The sequence below is a fragment of the Cryptomeria japonica genome, chromosome 8, assembly GCF_030272615.1.
Source record: "Cryptomeria japonica chromosome 8, Sugi_1.0, whole genome shotgun sequence".
In the NCBI taxonomy this organism is placed as follows: domain Eukaryota; kingdom Viridiplantae; phylum Streptophyta; class Pinopsida; order Cupressales; family Cupressaceae; genus Cryptomeria; species Cryptomeria japonica.
The window spans coordinates 323,203,831-323,224,309 of record NC_081412.1 but is presented as its reverse complement, the minus strand read 5'-3'; the positions used below and the strand labels follow the sequence as shown (position 1 = coordinate 323,224,309).

The window sequence follows — 20,479 nt, the reverse complement described above, 5'->3', positions numbered from 1 at the left end:
GCAGCCTTACACCTTACATTAAAATACCTTTTTAAAGCGGGGCGCCTTTTATTCCTCTTGAAGGGTAAACAAGGGATAAAATTAAATGAATGAGGCTTTGTTTAGATACTTTCTTCTTTTGGTCCTATTTGTGTTTTTGAGTTGATTCCGTACAGTAAAACCAGAAAAAGCAAGGAACAGTGGACTGTACGTTGACGTTTCATTTACAGTGGCGAGCACGTGGCCCCCAAGTAATGAAGATCTGAGTGCATCATAAATAAGACATAATAATAGCTTTGGCAAATGGAAAGGCTTGTTCGTATGGTCACGGCGGGATATATGCTCCATCTTCATACTGGCGCACCCGTGACTCTGAAAACGCAATCCATCCAAAGTGCTCTACAGCCTAGCAAATGCCACCATGTCCATGTCCTCCTAGCCCTACCAGCCTCAGACTTACATCTAACGTTCTACCATGCGTCAGGACAAAGGTTTAAGGTGGGCTTAAAGATTATTCACTAAAGGAGCTCAAATTGCCCAACAGTGTAAGGTGGAGATTCACTGATTCAAAATGCCTCCTGCTTCTCTTGTCGCCCACTTGCTACATCAACAAACTTTATTTGATTTAACGAGAGCATAGATTCCTTCACACTCCAGGGGTGCCGATTCCCCACTGCACTTTACTCTGAGCATTATGCAACCTTGGGAATCCGTGGTCATTCTCATGGCGCTTTGTCGTACATTGTAACAGTGGAGTTTGGATTTGGATACTAGTACTTTTAAAAGTCCGCTTTTTAGGGCAACTGGTGTTACTGGTGCAGGCAGCATGAAAACCAGTGCCTTTCATGGGCTAAAAGAACAAGGCAGGCGGTAATGAGAGGTGTCCTCATGCAGGTCTACGGGAAAGAGTCGGGTAGTAAGAGTAGTAAGAGCAGTAAGAGCAGGAGCAGGAGCAGAAGCAGAAGTAGGAGCAGGAGCAGGAGTAGGAGTCCCAATGCATCGGCATCGCCCTCGCCTTCGCCGCCTGCGTCTCCGGGAAGGACAAGACGGGTGAAATATGCGCGATGTAGCAGTGGCAATAAGAGCAGCCGTATGCAGCAGGTGGGCGGGGGATTGGCATCGGCAGTGCCATTGCCACCTGCCAAATTCATGCAGAAGCTGGTGTGCTTGGTGGTGTCGCTTCTGTTGAAAAGGCATGCAGTGTTGTTGGTGGCGCCGCTGGTCTACATTTCGGGAATGCTGCTCTACATGGGCACCATGTCATTGGAGACGCCCGGAGTGGCCCAGCAGCCCACTTCCGGATCGCACTATCGCAGCCCTCTGGTTTTCCGCAATCTCTGGCCTGCAATGCAGGTTTATCACAACAATCTCTCTTCTGCCTCTGACGTGGTTGGTTCTGCCATCTTGCCTCTTTTTATGTAGTATTTACTTACAACATGTTCTTTACTATATCAGATTACTTCTCGGAAGTGGGTTTGTGCGCCATTATCTTGATATGCATCAGAGTGCAGTTTTGTTGGAAGTTAGTGCACAATCCCCTGTTTTGTACGTCCGGGCCTTATTTCCATTTTAATCATATCTGCACACTAACTTTGCAATATATGAGCCACCTCAGCCACCAGCCACCAGCTACCGCTGCTTGTCAAGCCTACAAATGGGTTTCTGTATTTGGAAGGCCTTTGGATAGAACATTTCCAGTTACACTTCACGATCGATCGCCAATATGGCTTCTACATGAATCTAGGCAATGAAAATTTCATATAAAAATTTCAATTTCAAATTCCAATCGCACTGCATGATCTATCATCGATATGGCTTGGATATGAATCAAAAATTTCAAATTTCAATCGCACTCCATAATCTATCATCAATATGGCTTGCATATGAATCTAGCAATCAAATTGATATAATTTCAAACCACGCAAATGGTATACCTTGGCAGAGCTTTTATGAGAAGATTTAATTTTTAGTTAAGGTAAATAACGCTTTTCCTGCTTCGGCCTCTGCATATTAATGCGCGGCATCAAGGTTACAGATTAGCATTTTCGATACGTTACGTCTTTTCCTGTAGATGGGCTCTGTTAATTACAATGCGGGGCAAGTAATTGCGCTACATGAATTTTCGAAATAGACGTGGATCATACATTTGGACCTTGTAAATTCTATCTATCTTAAGTATCGTGTAGTAAATGTTGTGCCATTCCCGGTCAAGTGGTTTTGGCCATTTTTGTCCGCGACTCCGCAGGAAGTTTATCTGATAACGGATAAAGTTTTGATGACAATTATAGTTTCCTAAGATAATGATTCTGTGAATTTGTCTTGCTGAATCTTTTAGAGATCAACCAACAAATTATAATTAAATTTTCTTTTGCAGCTTATGACAGCGTGGCAACATCCCAGGCAGGGAGAAGAATGGATACCTTGTATAAACCGTACATTGAGTAGAGGTTAGTATCCTCTCATAAGATTTATTCTGCTAAGAAATAGAATCGTGATCATGTTGGTCTTGACTCTTGATGATTATGCCTATGATTGTGAATGTATCATTAATCGAGACTATAACTAGTGTTTTATAAATCGCTTATGGATTGGTTTTAGAAATAGGTCAATTCAGTTTCTCTCTGTATGGCAGAATCTAAGATATCAACTTCTAGCCAACTTCATTTATTTTTCAAAGGTTGCAGGTTGTATTTTGTTAGCAGTATTTGGTTTCGTTGCCTTACGAATGTATCATTAATAGAATCGGTAAAATTTCTCAAATTAGTCACTATTGTCAAGGCGATTAACACACTTTTTTATTGAGAATCCTGCTACTCCATACCAGAAAAAGATCCGTGTTTAGATTACAGTTGAAAAAGGGATATTGTCCCTACGTTTAATTAGTTAACTTGCCTGTTTCACCAGCCTCGTACTTGTTTTGTTTTATCATACGCTATAGAACTCTGGCATTTTTTGACAGACTTGAATAAGAGTCATCCAAGTGAGCGAATTACGGGAAAAGTTATTCGTTTTGATGCCTCCTTGGGTAGCTTAAGTGAATTTCTTGGTATTAGGCTGTTAAGGTCGTAGTTTGTTTAAGAATTACAACTGGTCACAAATTCAAATATGTTCATATTCTTTGCAACCAACTATTAGATATACTATATAGTATATATTTCATGGGGACAAAAAAGAAAATACAGTGCTAAAGACAAGCTGTGCTGGTGTTTGCATATTACAGGATTAGCACATTCTACTGGTTATATAATTATTGAAGCAAATGGTGGTCTGAATCAGCAGCGCACATCGGTATATAATCTCTCTGTGGATCATTGACTGGAATTATTCTATACAGTTTATTGTTTCTCCATATTGGATTGAGCCTCTGGTACAAACTCTACTTGGTTTTGCAGATCTGCAATGCAGTAGCGCTGGCAGGCCTTCTGAATGCAACTCTTGTGATTCCCAAGTTCCACTTTAACAGTATTTGGCAAGATCCCAGGTAAGCTGTCTTATATTTATGATGTCTCTCTGCCTTGGTTTGCCTTTTCTCATGGAATGACTGGGCTACGTAAACTTGTAATACTGTTTCTATTTACGATGCAAGATGATTCATCTGGGCAGCTAATGCTTTGAATTTCTTGTCTACCAGCAAGTTTGGAGACATATATGACGAGGAACATTTTATAAGAACTTTGAGAGACGATGTAAGGATAGTGAGAGAGCTCCCACAAGATTTAATGGAGAGGTTTGACTACAATACAAGCAATATCTTAAATTTCAGGATTAAGGCTTGGTCTTCTGTCGACTACTACTTGCAAAAGGTTCTTCCCAAATTACTTGATACTGGGTAGGTTAAATCTTTGAACTTATCTTAATTTCTTAACGATTTGAACAAATTTATAAGCATTGATTAGTACAGGAATAATCTAGATTTTGTAATTGTAGAAGCTTTGGGTTTTATTCTTGGTTAAGTCTATTACACAAGAAAGGTTAAGTGCTTGTAAACTTGCACATTTGAGTTTTATAAGCTTCCGAGAATCTTACAGATAATGTGTAAAGAAATCAGTCTGCGTGAATAAGTGAATACATTTTATTCCTCTCTGGAAGTTTGTTTCTGTGAGATATTTTGATCATGCACAGAGAAATCAGTCTCTGTGAATAAGTGAATACATTTTATTCCTCTCTGTATGTATAGGTGAATACATTCGAACCCTCTCTGGAAGTTTGGCCAACACAATATTTATCTATCTAAAATGTTTCTTCTTTTATGCTAGTGTGATCCGGATATCTCCCTTTGCAAATCGATTGGCATCAGAGGTCCCATCCAACATACAGCGTCTCCGATGTTTGGCTAATTATGAAGCATTAAAATTTTCTGAGCCCATTGCTTCACTTGCAGAAAAGTTAGTAAAGCGCATGACCAGGGCAAGCTCCAAGCATAATGGGAAGTTTATATCTGTTCATCTTCGGTTTGAAGAGGTGCTTATAACATCCATGTTTCCGTATCTTTTAAATGGACACAATATTTACCTTCTGCATGAAGTTTACTAGGTAAAAATGTTGTAGTATTTTTGTATGAGTATATTCTGGATATGATTGTTACTCTTCTATAATTTGTAGGACATGGTAGCTTTCTCATGCTGTGTTTATGATGGAGGAGAGGCAGAGAAGCTTGAAATGAATGCTGCACGTGAAAGAGGATGGAAGGGCAAATTCAATAGAAAGGGTCGCGTCATTAGGCCTGGGATGAACAGGAAGAATGGGAAATGTCCTCTTTCTCCATTGGAGGTGCTTCACTGATATATTTCCTTGGATTGATTTCATATGACCTTTGGTTAGAAAGACATGACATCAAAAACATGCTCAAACTATAGAGTGAATGACACTTTCTTTTCTTTTCTCTCTTTCCTTATTAGTAAAGAAGCTTAAAATGTTTCCAATAAATAGAAAAATAGTACTCACTGTTCAAGTTAAAATTTATATTGGTATAACGCGATGCCTAGGGTTTAATGTCATTGCCAAGATCTCAGGTCAAATTTGTTGCATAAAAGTGTACTGGGATTCAAGTTGTTTCTCTATAGACTAATTCCTACATGATTATGCTTAAGTTCATTGGATTCTTGGAAGAAATTGATTGTTCATTTGGTGCAATGTGCTTGGTCTCAAACTTTCTAAAAAGGAATTAAACTTGCTGCTCTGTTTGTAGTTCACATGAATTGAGGATTTGACATTATTTATTGGCAGCGGTGTTATTACCCTGCAAAACTGAGCGTGTCCAAGGTGGTTAAAACTCATGAATGGTGCTTTGCATGCCATATCAAGAATCAAGACTTCTCCCAAGGGTGCAATTATTGTCTTTTACATTCAAAGATATAGGAGTGAGAATTTTGATGGCTAAAATAAGTTTATTGTTAAAGAATGACCTACTGTCAACTTCTGTGCTTGTACCTTGTGGCTGTTGAAATTGGAGAGGTTTGAATGTATTTGCTCTATATATGATTTATGGATCCAAAGATCCTTTAAATAGGCAAAATATATGAAAAGAAATGTCTCTACATGACAACTGTGTCCTTATGTAACAGATGTTTAGGGAGTGTGATTAAATGGAGTATATATTTCCAACATTCTACCAGATGATGGGGGCTGCCTATAACAAATAGGCTTATTAGCTAACCATTTACAAATGAACAACATTTAACAACAGTACATTCTCGAATGTATTCAACTTTATCTCTACTCAAAGTTTGGTGAAGACATCTGCAAATTGCTCATTGGTTGGTGTATAAACTAGCTCAATTTCTTTATTGAGGACAAGCTCAAGAGTGAAGTGATGATGTACTTCAATATGCTTTTTGCAAGCATGGAACAACAGATTCTTGGACATCTTCAACACATTTTGATTATCACAATACACAATTGTGGAATTAGGTTGTGGGTGACTAAGATCCTTAAGAAGTTGTCTAAGCCATATTGTTTCACATGTGCAACAACTACCTTGTACTCAGCCTCAGTGGATGACAGTGCAGCGTCATATTTTTTCTTACAACTCCATGAAACAATGGCAGATCCAAGATTGAAGTAATAACCAAGGGTTGGTTTCCTAGAGTTGACGCAACCTGTCCAATCTGAATCTGAAAAATCAGCAAGTTTAAAATCTTCATTCTTTGAATATTCTAATGATAATCTAAAAATTTTTGCTCCTTGAAGATATCTCAAAATTTGCTTTGCAGCTAACCAATGACTTTGTCTTGGATGAGTCATGAATCAAGACAATATCAAGTAAATCAAATTTTCTATCAAACTCCTATTCAGCGATTCATTAATTGCTTTAACATTTTGGTCTTCAGTTAATTTAGTTCCTATCTCCATTGGCTTTGGTGAAGCATTGCAGTATTGTATTTTGAACTGTGTTGAGATTTTCTTGAGCGTATTTCATTTGAGAGATATTTTTCTAGGTGTTTGACTTTGCCATACTACAATTCTAAGAAAGTAATGAAGTCATCCAAGTTTAGACATTTCAAAATCTGTCTTCGTATCTTCTTTCACTTCATCTTTAAGTGATTGATCATACCCAGTAATGAGCAAATCATTGACATACAGCATAATGAATAACAACTTGTGATTAAAAATTTCAATGTATAGATATGGTTCAGCTTTAGATTTCTGAAAACTCCTCTTAACGAAAGTAATTATCATTTTTTGAATACTAGGCTTGTGGCGCTTGTTTTAAAACCATATAGTGCCTTTTTTAGGTGGAATACCATATATTCCTTTCCTTTTTCAGCAAAACTAGGAGGTTGCACCTCTTCTATCAAATCTTCATTCAGGAATGCACTTTTGATATCCATTTGGTGCATTTTCAATTGTGTTGGGAAGCAATTGCTATCACCGCTCAGATTGTGATCATCTGTGCAATTGGAGCAAAGGTTTCCTCATATTCATCGCCTTCAACTTGTTTGTAGCCTTAGCTACCAATCTTGCCTTAAGCTTGTCAATTAAGCCATCAATTTTGAACTTGATTTTGAAGACCCATTTACAATCAATGCCTTTCTATTCATTTTGTCCCAAGTTCTTTGTGCGTCTGTAATGAGAGCTGTATCTTTGCTCATAGCTCTACTTTTAAGTTTTAAGTTTAAACACTTATTGTAATGTCCATGTGACAATGGCTGCTATGCAATACATTTTACTAACCTGTGCTATCAGACCTAATCTACCTTAACCTAAGAGGAAGGATTAAGAGAAGACTATCTAAGATGAATTAATTAAATTTAGACAGGAGCCTCCTTCCCTCTCTATCAATCTATCTATGTAGTTATAGAAACAAATAAATGGATTGTAAAACAGAGCTACTACGTAAAACTAATTTGTACCTAAGTTTGAGATTCAGTTTCCAACCGTAACCAGCCAAAAAATTGTAGTGTGCTGGCCTACATCCTACCTTCGGAGATCGCTCACCTGAGATACAATACAGAGCATATTTGTGCACATTTTAGGTAAGGCAAGCAGATGAAGGAATCTGGAATGAATGCTTTTAATAACGTCCACGAGGCAAACAGCCCATGGAACCCATGGGTAGCCAGCAAAGAAGAGTATGCAAAGACCAAAGAGTTGTCTGCTAAACCTCCTTTTCCTTTTCCTTTTCCTTCTGCATCTTGGATTTTAAACTATGTAACTTGATCAAGAACTCTGTGACTCTCTTTATCTTTTCTTCTTCATTGTGACAGCAAGTGTCCAGTTTTATTTGTCTTATGGAGTGCATAGTTCAGAAACAAATGAAAATACCTATGGCTATACTGGCAGAAATTCCCTCACATATGAGAGTGGAGACTCTGAGATTTAAGGGGTTCTTTGTGAAAATATCTGCATACCCAGTAGTTAGATGTCATTCCTGTTAGGGTAGTAGGTAGATGTTGTTCCTGTTAGAGGGAGGGTATTTTCTTCCAGGAAGCTGCTCGGTCCTAATCTCTGTGGTCTTCTGCTTTTGTTTGAGGCATCCACAGCCATTTATATTTCAAAATCACAGGCAACATTTTTATAATTATCACTCGTGTGTGAAGGCCTTTACAGGAAATACCATGGCAAAAGCTTTCTCAACAAAACAGTTTGATGGTAGGGAAGAGGTTAAACATTGTAAGCATGGAAACAATATTCAATAATGTAGTGCTGATAAATTTTTTTCAAAATTCAGCATTGAGTTGGGAGAGAAAGTGTGTCAATTTATGCAGCTTTTGTATGCTCATCAGAATGATTTTTTTGTTAAAAGCTATGTAATTATCATGAATAGGCAAAGACTAAAGATGTGAGTATTCGAGGGAAATAATAATGCTAGGCTATCTCTGTGCTAACATGTATGAGTTTTAAGGAATGGTACTCCTAAAATATAACCATTAGGATGAACTTATATTGTCCTTGTGCAGGAAGCTAATTGATCAGCAAAAATATTTAGTTTCTGTTGTAACAATTCATTTGCTAAATTTTGGTTAAATTTTACTAGCTTTAGGAAAGAAAGGGTGTTTTATTTACTTATTGTGTATTTGCCTAGAAAACTATGTTTTTTCAATTATTGCATTTACCAGTATAGATAACAGTGAATCAGTGATACACTAAGCTGGTAAGAGAATCTATTAATGCATAGGAAAGAGATTAAGGTAAGAGTGCGTATCATTGATTTGATGCTTGGTGAAGGCGAGATGCTGAGAAACTGGAAGAAAGTTCTGGGAAGGTTTTGGAAATTGGATTTTGGCCACAGATGTTCCTGGTCTTGTGAATAATTGCAGTTGTGAACCAGAAAACCGTGCTAGTGACCTGCAAACTTCGCTAGTGTTTGAGCTTGGGCAAATGGCTGAAAGTTGAACTTTTATGGGCCCAACCATCAAAATTGTGCTACCAACGCACAACAGGCAGTAGCATTCTTTTCTCATACAACTCTTAAATTTCCTGGGGATTAGTGTTTGGGCCCCCTGAGGCTTGTGGTGGTTGTAGAAATTTGATTTCAATTCAATTGTGCAGAGATATATAAGTAGAGAAAAAGAGAAGCTTGAGAATAGTTGCAGGTAGAAGAACATAGCATATGCAGGGATGGAATGCCTAGCCTATGACAAAACAGAGAGAGAGAAGCAGAACCCCAAGAGATCACAGTTTAGAAGTTCTCCAGTCACCATGCAAGGCAATCGAGATAGAGATATAGTGCAGCTGGAGGAAGTGTACACAGAAAGGGGCACTCGGTGTTAGTTACTAGTGTGTAGGATTTTGCTATCCTCATTATGGTTGCTTACTATCTTACACAGAAAATAGCATGTTTTATTGGATGCACAGCTTAATTCCTTAACTGGAGCTTGTTTGGCATTAGAACACAATTAAATTTGCATATAGACTGATCCATGTTTTCGGGAGTCTCGTCATAATTTTAGAGAATGTATTCTGCATGTTCGTTTAGGTTCATTTTGCTAAAATTGATTAAGTGGGAAAGTCAACAGACAATGCAGAGATGATCCACATTCACCATAGACTAGTCCAGAGTTCAAAGCTTTGTGATTTTAAGGCACTGGATTCGTTAAGGCACAAAATGTTAGTTCATGTCTAGTTCTTATCTTGCACATTCTCTAAAATAATATTACACATAGCTAAACTATCTGGATGGTGTGAATCTATATGTAAAGTTGACTCATCTCTCTAATTTTGTTGTATGGAGCAGGTAGGCATGATGCTTAGAGGCATGGGCTTTAATAATAACACATCAATATATTTAGCATCTGGAAGAATATACAAGGCAGAGAAAAACATGGCTGCACTCCAACAGATGTTTCCCCTGTTACAAACGAAGGAAACACTTGCATCTCCAGAAGAACTGGCCGCATTTAAGGTATCCTTCTTTTCTTGCATTAATGATTACCACTACATAAACTGATATATTTTGGTCCTTTCCAAATATTCAAGCAAATGTCTGAGTTCATGCAAGTTGTGAACCAAAGATGGCTAATGATCGCAGGAGTACTCCTCAAGGATGGCTGCATTAGACTATACAGTTTGCTTGCACAGTGAAGTTTTTGTTACTACCCAAGGAGGCAACTTTCCACATTTTTTGATGGGTCAAAGGAGATATCTTTTTAGAGGGCATGCTAAGACAATCAAGCCAAACAAACGCAAATTGGCCCTACTTTTTGATAATCCAAAGATAAAGTAAGTTTAATTGGATAACCAGCTGTCGCTTTTCATAGAGAATAGTTTTCGTTGTGTTGATCCCCATCCTTAGTCATTAAGCTGTTTTTGCATCAGATGTATTATTATATGGGATAGCTGAAATAATTTTTTGAAAGGATCTGCAAATAATCATGTTTAAGACAACGTTTAAGAATAGGAAGTCTGTGTGACTTGTGAAATGGCTATATTTTAATAAACAGAAAAGATCATATCGGTTTGGAGTACTGTTGTTGATTGCTTTGGTTGTATGATAATGGCTTTGTTTCATACTCCTTGTTGCATCTCTGTTCATTGGTGTTGCAGATGGGAGACTTTTAAGCGGCAAATGCAAACAATGCACCGCCAAAGTGATATTAAAGGTATTGCACTCAGAAAGGTCAATGGGTCGATATATAACTTCCCCATGCCAGATTGTATGTGTCACCAGAATGAGGGAAAACTCAGTGGCACCAACACCTGAATCTGCACCTAAGGAGGCAGGATTTTCTTTCAACATTCTGAAACTCTATTGGAGGGTGCTCATGACCTTCTAATCTACTTGACTGAGTACAATAATCTTTTTGTATTAATACCGCGCAATTCAAATGGTCTGTACTCAAGTGAAATTCACATTGTGTGCAAGTCAGCAATGCTTCAGATTTATTGTCTAGGATTGGACTAGAGTGGATTGGATCTATGATTTAGTATCTAGTTGACAGTTTACGTTGTAAATCATGTCATTATTTCCTGGTTGTACTTGTTCTAAGCATTCAGAGTCCCCAAGAAAGATGTCTAGAAGGGAAGCTGTATATTATGATTGTACAATTTTAATGAAACAGGAATTGATCACATTTGTCAAATGTCTGGTCCATTTGTAAAACTGAAATGGAGGAAGAGTACAAAGCCACAAGGTTGACAGGTAGTTTTCTTCACATTGTAATATTTGGCTCAAATTGTCGAGAAGAGAGAAGCTTGCTTCTTAGTCTTCCGAAACCCTTTCCTTCGCCGAGCGATAAGCATTTGATCAAATCCAATTGGATGGCTTAGACAGACCATGCAAGCATTGTGTAGGTCTCAGGCCAAGGGAAGAGGTCTATATTATTGATTAAGTGATCTAAAAGCATTCAAGTTATATTTGATCAGGTGTTCGGCCATTCCAGTCTATTGCGCAACCCATCTCCGATAGGCAGGTGACCATTGTTTGGAGATTGCCAATAAAAGTTGGTTTTTTATGAAGTCCACAACAGCGATATTGAAATCTTTGATCGAGTGATTGTGCTTAATGTGACAACCGTTTCTCCATTCCGTAACGTATCCAGAATCATTAATCTTAAGCTAAATATTGTTCTCATTGTCGATTGCTGGCATTAATGGTGAATTTAAGTTCCACCGAGCATTCATTGCCTATCTGAAAACCAATAAATTACCTGCCACCCAAGCTGCCCAAGAATTGAATGCATCCGTCGTTTAGTGCATCCTACTTTTGAAAATCAAATAAAACTGCTGAATTTGAATGCTAAGCATAACCTAAGATTGTGCATTCACTTGCATCACTTTGCAATTTCTTGGCAATTTCTTGAACAAATTTCAGAGCTGAAGGAGTTGAAAAGCGCGCTTCATTGAAAAAAATCGTGTGTAACTAATTCTTTGGTTGGAAACTAATTAGCGTTAACTCCCAGGTTTTGGAATCTAAATTTGGTCGTATTTCCATCTTATTGAGAGCTGCAGTCTTCAGTGCACTCAGAATACTTATCCATTGGTTGGATTCTATTTCTTCTGTTAGTTTAAATAGAATTAAAATTCTAGTCTGTTTAATTTTTTTTTTAAATGATTGTAAACTGTCACTATTTATTATTTTTTCTTTCTATTGGTTCATACAAGAAAGAGTAGTGCAAATTCATTCTAATTTTTTTCATATCCTTTAAGCATTTAATTCATTAAATAAAATGTCAACATAATAAATTTTTGAATGACATCACCATTATTGTATGTCATACATTTTGACCTTATTATTTGCTCTACTAAAAACATATATAAAGCCAACAAACTTGAAAAATATTATTATATAGTTTATTAAATGTGAATATGATTGAAGTGGATATTATTTTAAATGCATTTAATTTATTGAATCAAATGTCAACAATATTAAATGCTTGAATAACATTATTATTATTGTATACACAAGTACAAAACACAATACAAAAATGCACAATCGTAAGTAAAAAAAATGTAATGGCATCAAGAAGTACATTTAAAGCCATTACTATGTATTTTTATAATTGCACCTACTTTTCATGTAATATTTACATTTTTACATATTTCTCAAGGTGTCCCTCCTCTAAACTTGTCAAATCTTGGTAGGGTTTGATTCTCATCAAGGATTTTGTTTTTGTTGTTTAACCTCACAACTAATTGCCAATAATGAGTGTGTAACTTTATTCTCCTAAAATAAGTTTTTTTTGGATAGAGTGCAATAACATAATTACAAAATTAGATATAAATGTTAAATAAACATGTTACATATAAATAATGTAAAACTAGGTTTGTTCTTTAGCAACACTAATTAAATTTTTAGGCTAACTCAAACAATCACATGATTGACAAGAACTTGATGCAACGAGTCTCTTGGTATAATTGGGCTTGGGTGATGTAGACACTTAAAAATGTCCCATCTTTAACACTGCTAATAATTATTCGTCTTCATTAATTATATAATTAAATGATTATTTAATTAATTTAATTTTGTTCTTCTAAACTAATTTAATCATCATATTTCATAACTTCCAATTATTCAATTTCCTTCAAGTCATTTAATAATTTAACCTCCCCCTTCTTAAAATTAATTAAATATTTTATTATTAGTAATTGTCGTTAGGCAATACTATTGTAATGAAAGTTCATTTGTTGTGCTTATATGGTTATTAAAAAAAATTATTTAGATCAATGAAAAGCAATTATTTTTCTTTCTTTAAATTTTTTTAATTTATTTTATAGTATAGATGCACATTTGTTAACATTATAATTTACAAAAAATATTTTTGTTGCAAACGATTGGCTAATATTGCTTTGCCTCTCATAAACGGGTTTCCCGGAACAACGCATAATCTCAGGTTTTTAGGAATCACCACGCAAAAACTCAAAATGACATTTACATATCAATAAAAATTAACACAAGGAACACACAAGAGTGGTAATTACATATTTTCTTGACTCGTAAAAAATTTCACATATCATAACTAAAATATAATTATTAATATGTTATTCATGAAATATTTTATAATTATAGACATTATTGTTTTAAAATCCCCCAAACTTTTCATGTATCATGACAAAGTTTATAATATAGATAAAAAAAAATTAAATTAAAAATATATTTGTTATCAATGCGATAACAAATTGTATAAATAATATAAAAAAAAAATTAAATTAAAAATATATTAGTTACAATTAATAAATTACTATTTAAACTACAAATTAACAAAAAATAATAATATAAAACAAAATAAATTAAATTTAAGAATATATTAGTTACAATTAATAAATTACTATTTCAACTACAAATTAACAAGGCAAGTACTCGCCACTATGTGGCACTTGTTTAATTAATTATGAATTTACAAATTTAATTAAATAATCTTTATTGTTTAATTAAATTCAATTTCTAGTCTCCATAATTAATTTTTTTTTAATTATTTAATTATCTAACTTAAATATTCAAAAATTCAAATTTTCTCCAAATTTTAATTTTAGTTAATTTCAATAAATGTGCATGTCATTTCATGATTTCGAAAATCAAATTCAAATTTAAATTCAAATTCCATGCCAAAATCCTACAACACATGCTTAAATTCCTAACTATCGCCGACTCTGAGTTCAACTGTCAATCACCTTTTCTGACAAGGCAATCAAATCAATCAACTAACCAGTTAACTTAGTTATCTCCCCAGTCTATTCAATTCAATTGATTAATCAAACCAATCAACTCCCAATCAATCCAGTTCACTCATTAATCAAATGAGGTCGACTCTCTATCAATTTGAGTTATTCTCTAAATCCGTTTTATCTCAAGCAATCTCAACCATATTTCCCGAATGCAGCTCGACCGTCCAAATTTCCTCTCCAAAATCTATAAATTCAACATCAATTCCTTCATTTTCTAGAATCACAATCTTCGAATTCTTGTTGTCTTAATGCAGGTTAGCAACACGACTTTGAGAGTCAGCATTCTACAAGACTAAGAAGAACAATGGAAGCGACGTGCATTAGGGAGTTTTAATCGATTTCATTTATTGTTTAAATTGCGTACTTTCATTGGTTTATGTTTGATTTTATTTTAGATTTGGGTTTTTTGTGATTTCCCTTTATTCTAACTAACTTGATTTTCGATGATTTCAGGTGTAAAACAGGTGAAATCCATTATTTCTTTGGTTGTGGTTGGGTGTTATTTAAATTTTCTAATTTGCAAATTTGAAATCTTAGCATTGTGAAAGAAATTTGAGAATTGGAGGGGTTTATTTTGTTTGCAAAATTAGCCTGATAAAACTCTTAACAATTCCTAGTGATTTTGGTTATGCCCTAAACTCACACTAGAAAAGTTCTTAACTTTTGTAACTTTCAAAATTCTAGTTGGTCTAAGATATGGGAGAAGAGAATTGCTCATAAACAATAGGAGCCAAAAGATTCCCTTATCTTAACCAAGAAAGCTAAGAAAGTTGTAGATAAAGGTAAAGGAGGAAATTTTGATATAAGACTTCCATTAATAACAATGATAGGTAGAGATTGATTCTTTCATGGACATTTTGGAAGTAGATGAAGTCATTAGTTATCAACATTTTAGATGAAATCTTATTTTCACAGTCAATAAATAGTATTGTTGTGCATAGTTTTTGGTTTTGACCATGTAAATTTTTTCCTTCAACGTTTCAAATCAAACTCTTTGATCTATCATTAAGAATAAAGCATGAGAAGAAAATAGAAAATGATGGATCACAGAGTTTGATCCTAAACGCCAAAGGAAAAAAACTTACACAATCAAAATCATAAACTATGCACAACAACATTTTAGAAGACGACCTTAGTGAAATTGTGGTTTGAAATTACATTGAGAACACAATTACTATCCTTAAAAGGTTGAAAAGTATCATTTAAAGGAGGGGTGGTTAATAACATTACAAATACAATTGTTCTTAACTAGAGACCTCTAATTAAAAGGGGGTTTGGATGGGAACTAAAAACTTGAATTCTTGGATATAAGAGTAAGACCATAAAGGAACGAAAAGATTGAAAAACCATGTCTTCCACAAGGACATGAGATCATAGGAGCAAAATAACATGGCTAATAGTTTGATGAAGCCCTTCTTGGATACAATTTTAAATAATACTTCTAAGTTACTCTATTTGCCTTTTTTCAAATGGTTGATATTGACAATGATAAGACAATGGATCAGTTGACAACCATTCTATGCAACTTACCCCATGCTTAAAACCTAGACCATTATGATTATTGAGCTTGTATCCTTAGATAAGGATATTGCACAACTTAAGACGTCAAATGCCCCATTTATTATTTGCTTTGTTTCATGTCCATGTTCACCAATTAGAATTCCCTACCTAAGAAGTTGGATGTTCAAATATATGTTCACCTATTAGAAGTCCCAACCTAAGAAGTCCCATCGTTGAAAGGTATTGTATGTACAAGGCACCCTTGAGGAATTGTCTTGAAAAGTTTATTAAGACTCATAACATATTGAACAAGAGGAAGAGTGGGAACCCACATGATACTAAGGAAATGAAGGATGTAACTAAGAATTGTAAAGGTCATAGGGAGTACCTTGTTTTGAAGAAACTCTGGGCTTGGTTTAAGTAGATAAAAGGCATAAAGAAATAAGAAACCCCTACTTACTAATCCTTTTAAGAGGATAATGATCATCATGAGAAAAATTCCCAAATAAAGGGAAGAGATGGCTATTGAGGGTGAAGAACAACGAATTGAGATAGATCTTGCACAAATTGCCGAGCAAATCGTTGTTATTGCACCACTGAAGATAACGAAAGGTGAAGTTGGAGAGAAAATATTACCAACCAAGCAAAGGATGTAACTACATGGATCTACCTTAAAAATTAAGGGTAAAGTTATCATTATACAATATGAGGTTTTGAAGATGATCCAAATCCTCAAAGAATAAAACTTTAAGATTAGATTCATTGATTATCGTGGTTTCCTAAGTGACAATATTCATAAAAATTTTTAGATTCAAAGACTTTATCAATGAATATAGCTTTCAAAAGAAATGAGGGGTTAGAATTATCAAAGAAGTCGAGGAAAACCAAGACGTTGCAAACCCTTACTCTAATTGGTTTTAAATGATAGTTATTTTGTTAAAAATCAAGAAATTGATGCGTAAGAGTCATCCAAAACAACTTTAGTTTAATTTATAGTATAAAAAAAGGCTATTAAATATAAGACATTAGGAGTCTTGACTCTTGTCTATGCAGGGCTATCATACTACACATTTAATCCTATTTATTAATTAATTAAAAAATTAAAAAAAACTGTTATTTTTTAATTAATAAATATGGTCAAATGTACAATCTGATGGTTGCATAAACATTGTTGAAGGTGAGAAAAGAAAACATAAGCCCTAACAAAATCTTTCCTAGAAGAAATTAAACAATCAAAGGTTCACTTGCAACATTTTCAAAATTCCCATGATCTTTAACACATGATGTTGCTCTTATTTTCTGATGATGGACCATTCTCAAGAATTTATGGTAATACCATACCAAAGAGTGGCAAATTTAAATAACGTTAACGACAATTTCAATCAAGCTGAAAGGCCCACCCATGTACGCTTCCCTTTAGCCTCACTTATATTTTGATGAGAGTTTTGTTCATACATTCATTTGGAAACATTTGCAATTTATGTTTTCTTGCTTAATTTTATTATTATCTAATATTAGATAATTGTCTAATTATCTTTAACAAAATTATATATTTAAAAATATTATATTTAATTATGTTTTTTATTATTTTTATTATTTTTATATAATATATTTAATGAAATGACATTATAATGTTTATATTAATTAATATATAATTAAAAATTACATTCAAGAAAATAATTTATATAAAAGTTACAAATGTTAAAATGGGATCAAATCATTTATAATCTTATTAAAATAAATTGTCATTAGAAACAAGCCACAAGTTTTTTTTAACTATACCTGGTAAACTTTTTAAGGTGTCCGCTAACGATAGCAAGACACGTCCTTCGGCTCCAGGTGAAACACTTTTGACCTGGAGCTATGAACTGGTGAGGTCACAAATGGGGGACCTCATCCCCATACTTCACTTGATCAAACCCGCGAGCACAATGGCCTAGTTAAAGCACAAGGCATGCGAGCTCAATGGCCCAACAAGGATTTGAACCTTGGTGGTCGCTTCACCAATGAAGTGTTTTAACCGCAACACTACATGTCTAAAGACAAAAACAAGCCACAAGTTAGTTGGGTGTCATATCTTATATTATATTTTAATTGAAATAAATGTTATATATCAAAGAGTTGTAGCTCATGTGATTGAGTAAAATTGAAGAGGGTGATGGTATATTATTTTGGTTATATCATCCATTGAAATTCAAAATTCCTAGATATATCATACAAAAGATAAAAATTGTATTTTAAGAATATTCATAAATCATTTGTTCTTAACCAAAAAATATCAATAAAAACTAATGTTGTAATATCACATAAAAACAAATTTACATATGATATAAAATCTTTCATAAATGTTATATGTGAATGGATGTATGTCAAAGTGAATGGTTGTTACTTGGTAACTTAAGGTCGCATGCAAATGCCACACTAGTGATTTCAATCAAATATTCAAATGACTTGCATTTTAAATTATAGCTTTAAACTAACAAGAAAAGTGTGCAACAAATAAAAGCATGATGTTCGTTAGATCCTTTTAAAAGGACTTTATAAAGTTGATTTGCTAAAGCTGTTGTTGGGTACAATCTTGTTAAAAGGATTTGGTTTTAGTTTTAGGTAGAATTTCTTTTAAGTGTTACATAACTTATTTTTTCCATTTAAATCAAATGTTGGCTTGGGCTTTGATGTGGATGTTGATTCAGTCTATCAGAAGTGAATGCTTATAGGTTAATGAAGTTGAGAGTTAATGTTTTGAATAAAATTATAGGGAATACAAGTATTGCTAGGGATGAGTACAAATTTAATATTTGATTATTAAATAAGAGTATAAAATTATTATTTAATTATATATCTTAATATATTATGTAATGGGTATGGTGAAGAGAAAAATTTTGGTCTATTTTTTGTATATAATTGTGTAGTTCACAAGGTTGATTAGTAGGTCATCTATAAAATGATGTTGTTTGTGCGACAAAGGTTTCAATGGAGAAGTGATAGCTTCAAATCAACTATGTATTCACTTATAGGAATTCATACATGACTGAGACAAAACCTTTAAATTAGGAAGATAATTAGGCTCCATTACTAACATGCATGCTATTTTTGCAATAGGGAGAGAGAGAGAGAGAGAGAGAGAGAGAGAGAGAGAGAGAGAGAGAGAGAGAGAGAGAGAGAGAGAGAGAGAGAGAGAGAGAGAGAGAGAGAGAGAGAGAGAGAGAGAGAGAGAGAGAGAGAGATATGGAGATGGAGAGGCAAAACAATATAGATATAGAGGTCTAGGAAGAAAGAGAGGTAGAGAGAGGAATCAATATTGATATTATCAAATATTATGGTAGCCATAGCATATTGAAGTTTTGTCATAGGATTTGCCACATAACAACTAGTTGAAACTAAACCAACTTGGGCACATGGTGAGATTTAGTTTTTATATAATTGACTCAAGTAGTTATTGTACCCATACAAGAAATTTCATATAATGTCAATTTTTGAAACAAATGAAAGTTATTCCATCTGTAAAAAAACATTGTTGGATCCTTGTTTACAGTGGTCAAGAATGTTGTGGTTACAATCTCTAACCAATGCCTCCGCATAGTCAATTGAAGGAGCTTTCAAACACATTGAGCAAGATGAAAAATGAAGCTTGGACATGAAAGAAGGTGCAAAAGTACTTTTAGACATGAAAATAGACATCCTAGTGTATTTGAGTGCCCAAATTCACTAAACATCTCAAATCAAGTGTTTGGATTAAAAAATGGGCATGCTAGTACATTATCATTCACTAATGCAAACAAAATTCAAATATTAGTGTTTTAAGTTTAAATGGGGCATCTAGACCTATGAAGTGCATCAATACACTATTCCAAAAAGTAGAAATATGAAAAGTGACCTTCCATTGTGTTGGGTCTCAAATCAACAGATTGGATAGGTTTTAAGGAAATGCCAACTCCTGTGATCAAACCCTCCAATTGACTTGGCCAACTTATAGAGTGAACCTATTTGGTTACTAACTCTCTCACTTTAGGCTCTACAGGACCTAGGCGGGTATACCTACTCACTAGTTGTTCCTCCGACTGATGCTTTTTATAGCAGATTTAGTGCCTTAATCTAACTTCCTCCTATCTCAGAATGACATAAGTTCCTAGGATGGAGATATAGTAGATGAGTTCAAGATTGTTGATGTAGAAACTATTTGATCTTTGTGCTTGAGATTTATATGTCTACACTATTGCTAATTTATTCTATACTTCCTACTCGGCTACTCCTATTACTTTAAAGTGAAATATGAATTGATATGGTAATGAGTTGTATTTTATAGGTGACCAATGCCTTTCTTTATTGTTTGGGCTACAAAGTCTTTATATTTCTTTAGGACTTATTGTGTAAACTTATGAGACAATTTTTAAACCCACCCCCTCTCAGCTAGTCTATCAGTTACTGTTTCTTATGAGCTCTACTTCAATGTCTTTATTGTAAACCGCTTGAATGAATTTAACCCTAACCTTAAGAGACCATCCAAGGAAGAAATACAAGAAACAATTACAATTCGCAAGTAAATCTTTTATCCAAATTTACAATATGAAACATAGAGTTTTATTGGAAGAACACAAGTAACCTTATCTCCTTTAGATAATATCACAAGCAGCTGCCTACAGAAAGATGCAATAATCCACAACACATACGCAAAGGAAAAATGACTGATTATATTATATATATTTGTCAAAAAATAGTACAACGGTAAGCCTGAGGCTATAATCTACTCCTTTCTCTTACAAACTTTTTCTTATCTTCAGTTCTGATTTCTCCTTTTATAATATTCAAGGAGTTTTTTCAAACCGTTACAATGCTTAATAACAAAGTCATGTTGCTCTAAAATATATTAATTATCACCTAAGTTGTTAATTTACAC

The 20,479-nt window shown here is 34.3% G+C and overlaps 1 protein-coding gene across 1 annotated transcript; it reads left to right on the top strand.

Annotated features, from left to right (window-relative positions):
* Window positions 1-287: 287 nt before the first annotated feature.
* Window positions 288-11,384, top strand: LOC131061505 (O-fucosyltransferase 10). Its single transcript, XM_057995223.2, has 10 exons — window positions 288-1,368; window positions 2,354-2,426; window positions 3,200-3,267; window positions 3,372-3,460; window positions 3,611-3,808; window positions 4,236-4,440; window positions 4,582-4,749; window positions 9,656-9,823; window positions 9,950-10,140; window positions 10,465-11,384. The coding sequence occupies exons 1-10, from the start codon at window positions 853-855 to the stop codon at window positions 10,619-10,621; spliced, it is 1,833 nt and encodes a 610-aa protein (XP_057851206.1). The 5' UTR covers window positions 288-852; the 3' UTR covers window positions 10,622-11,384.
* Window positions 11,385-20,479: the final 9,095 nt, after the last annotated feature.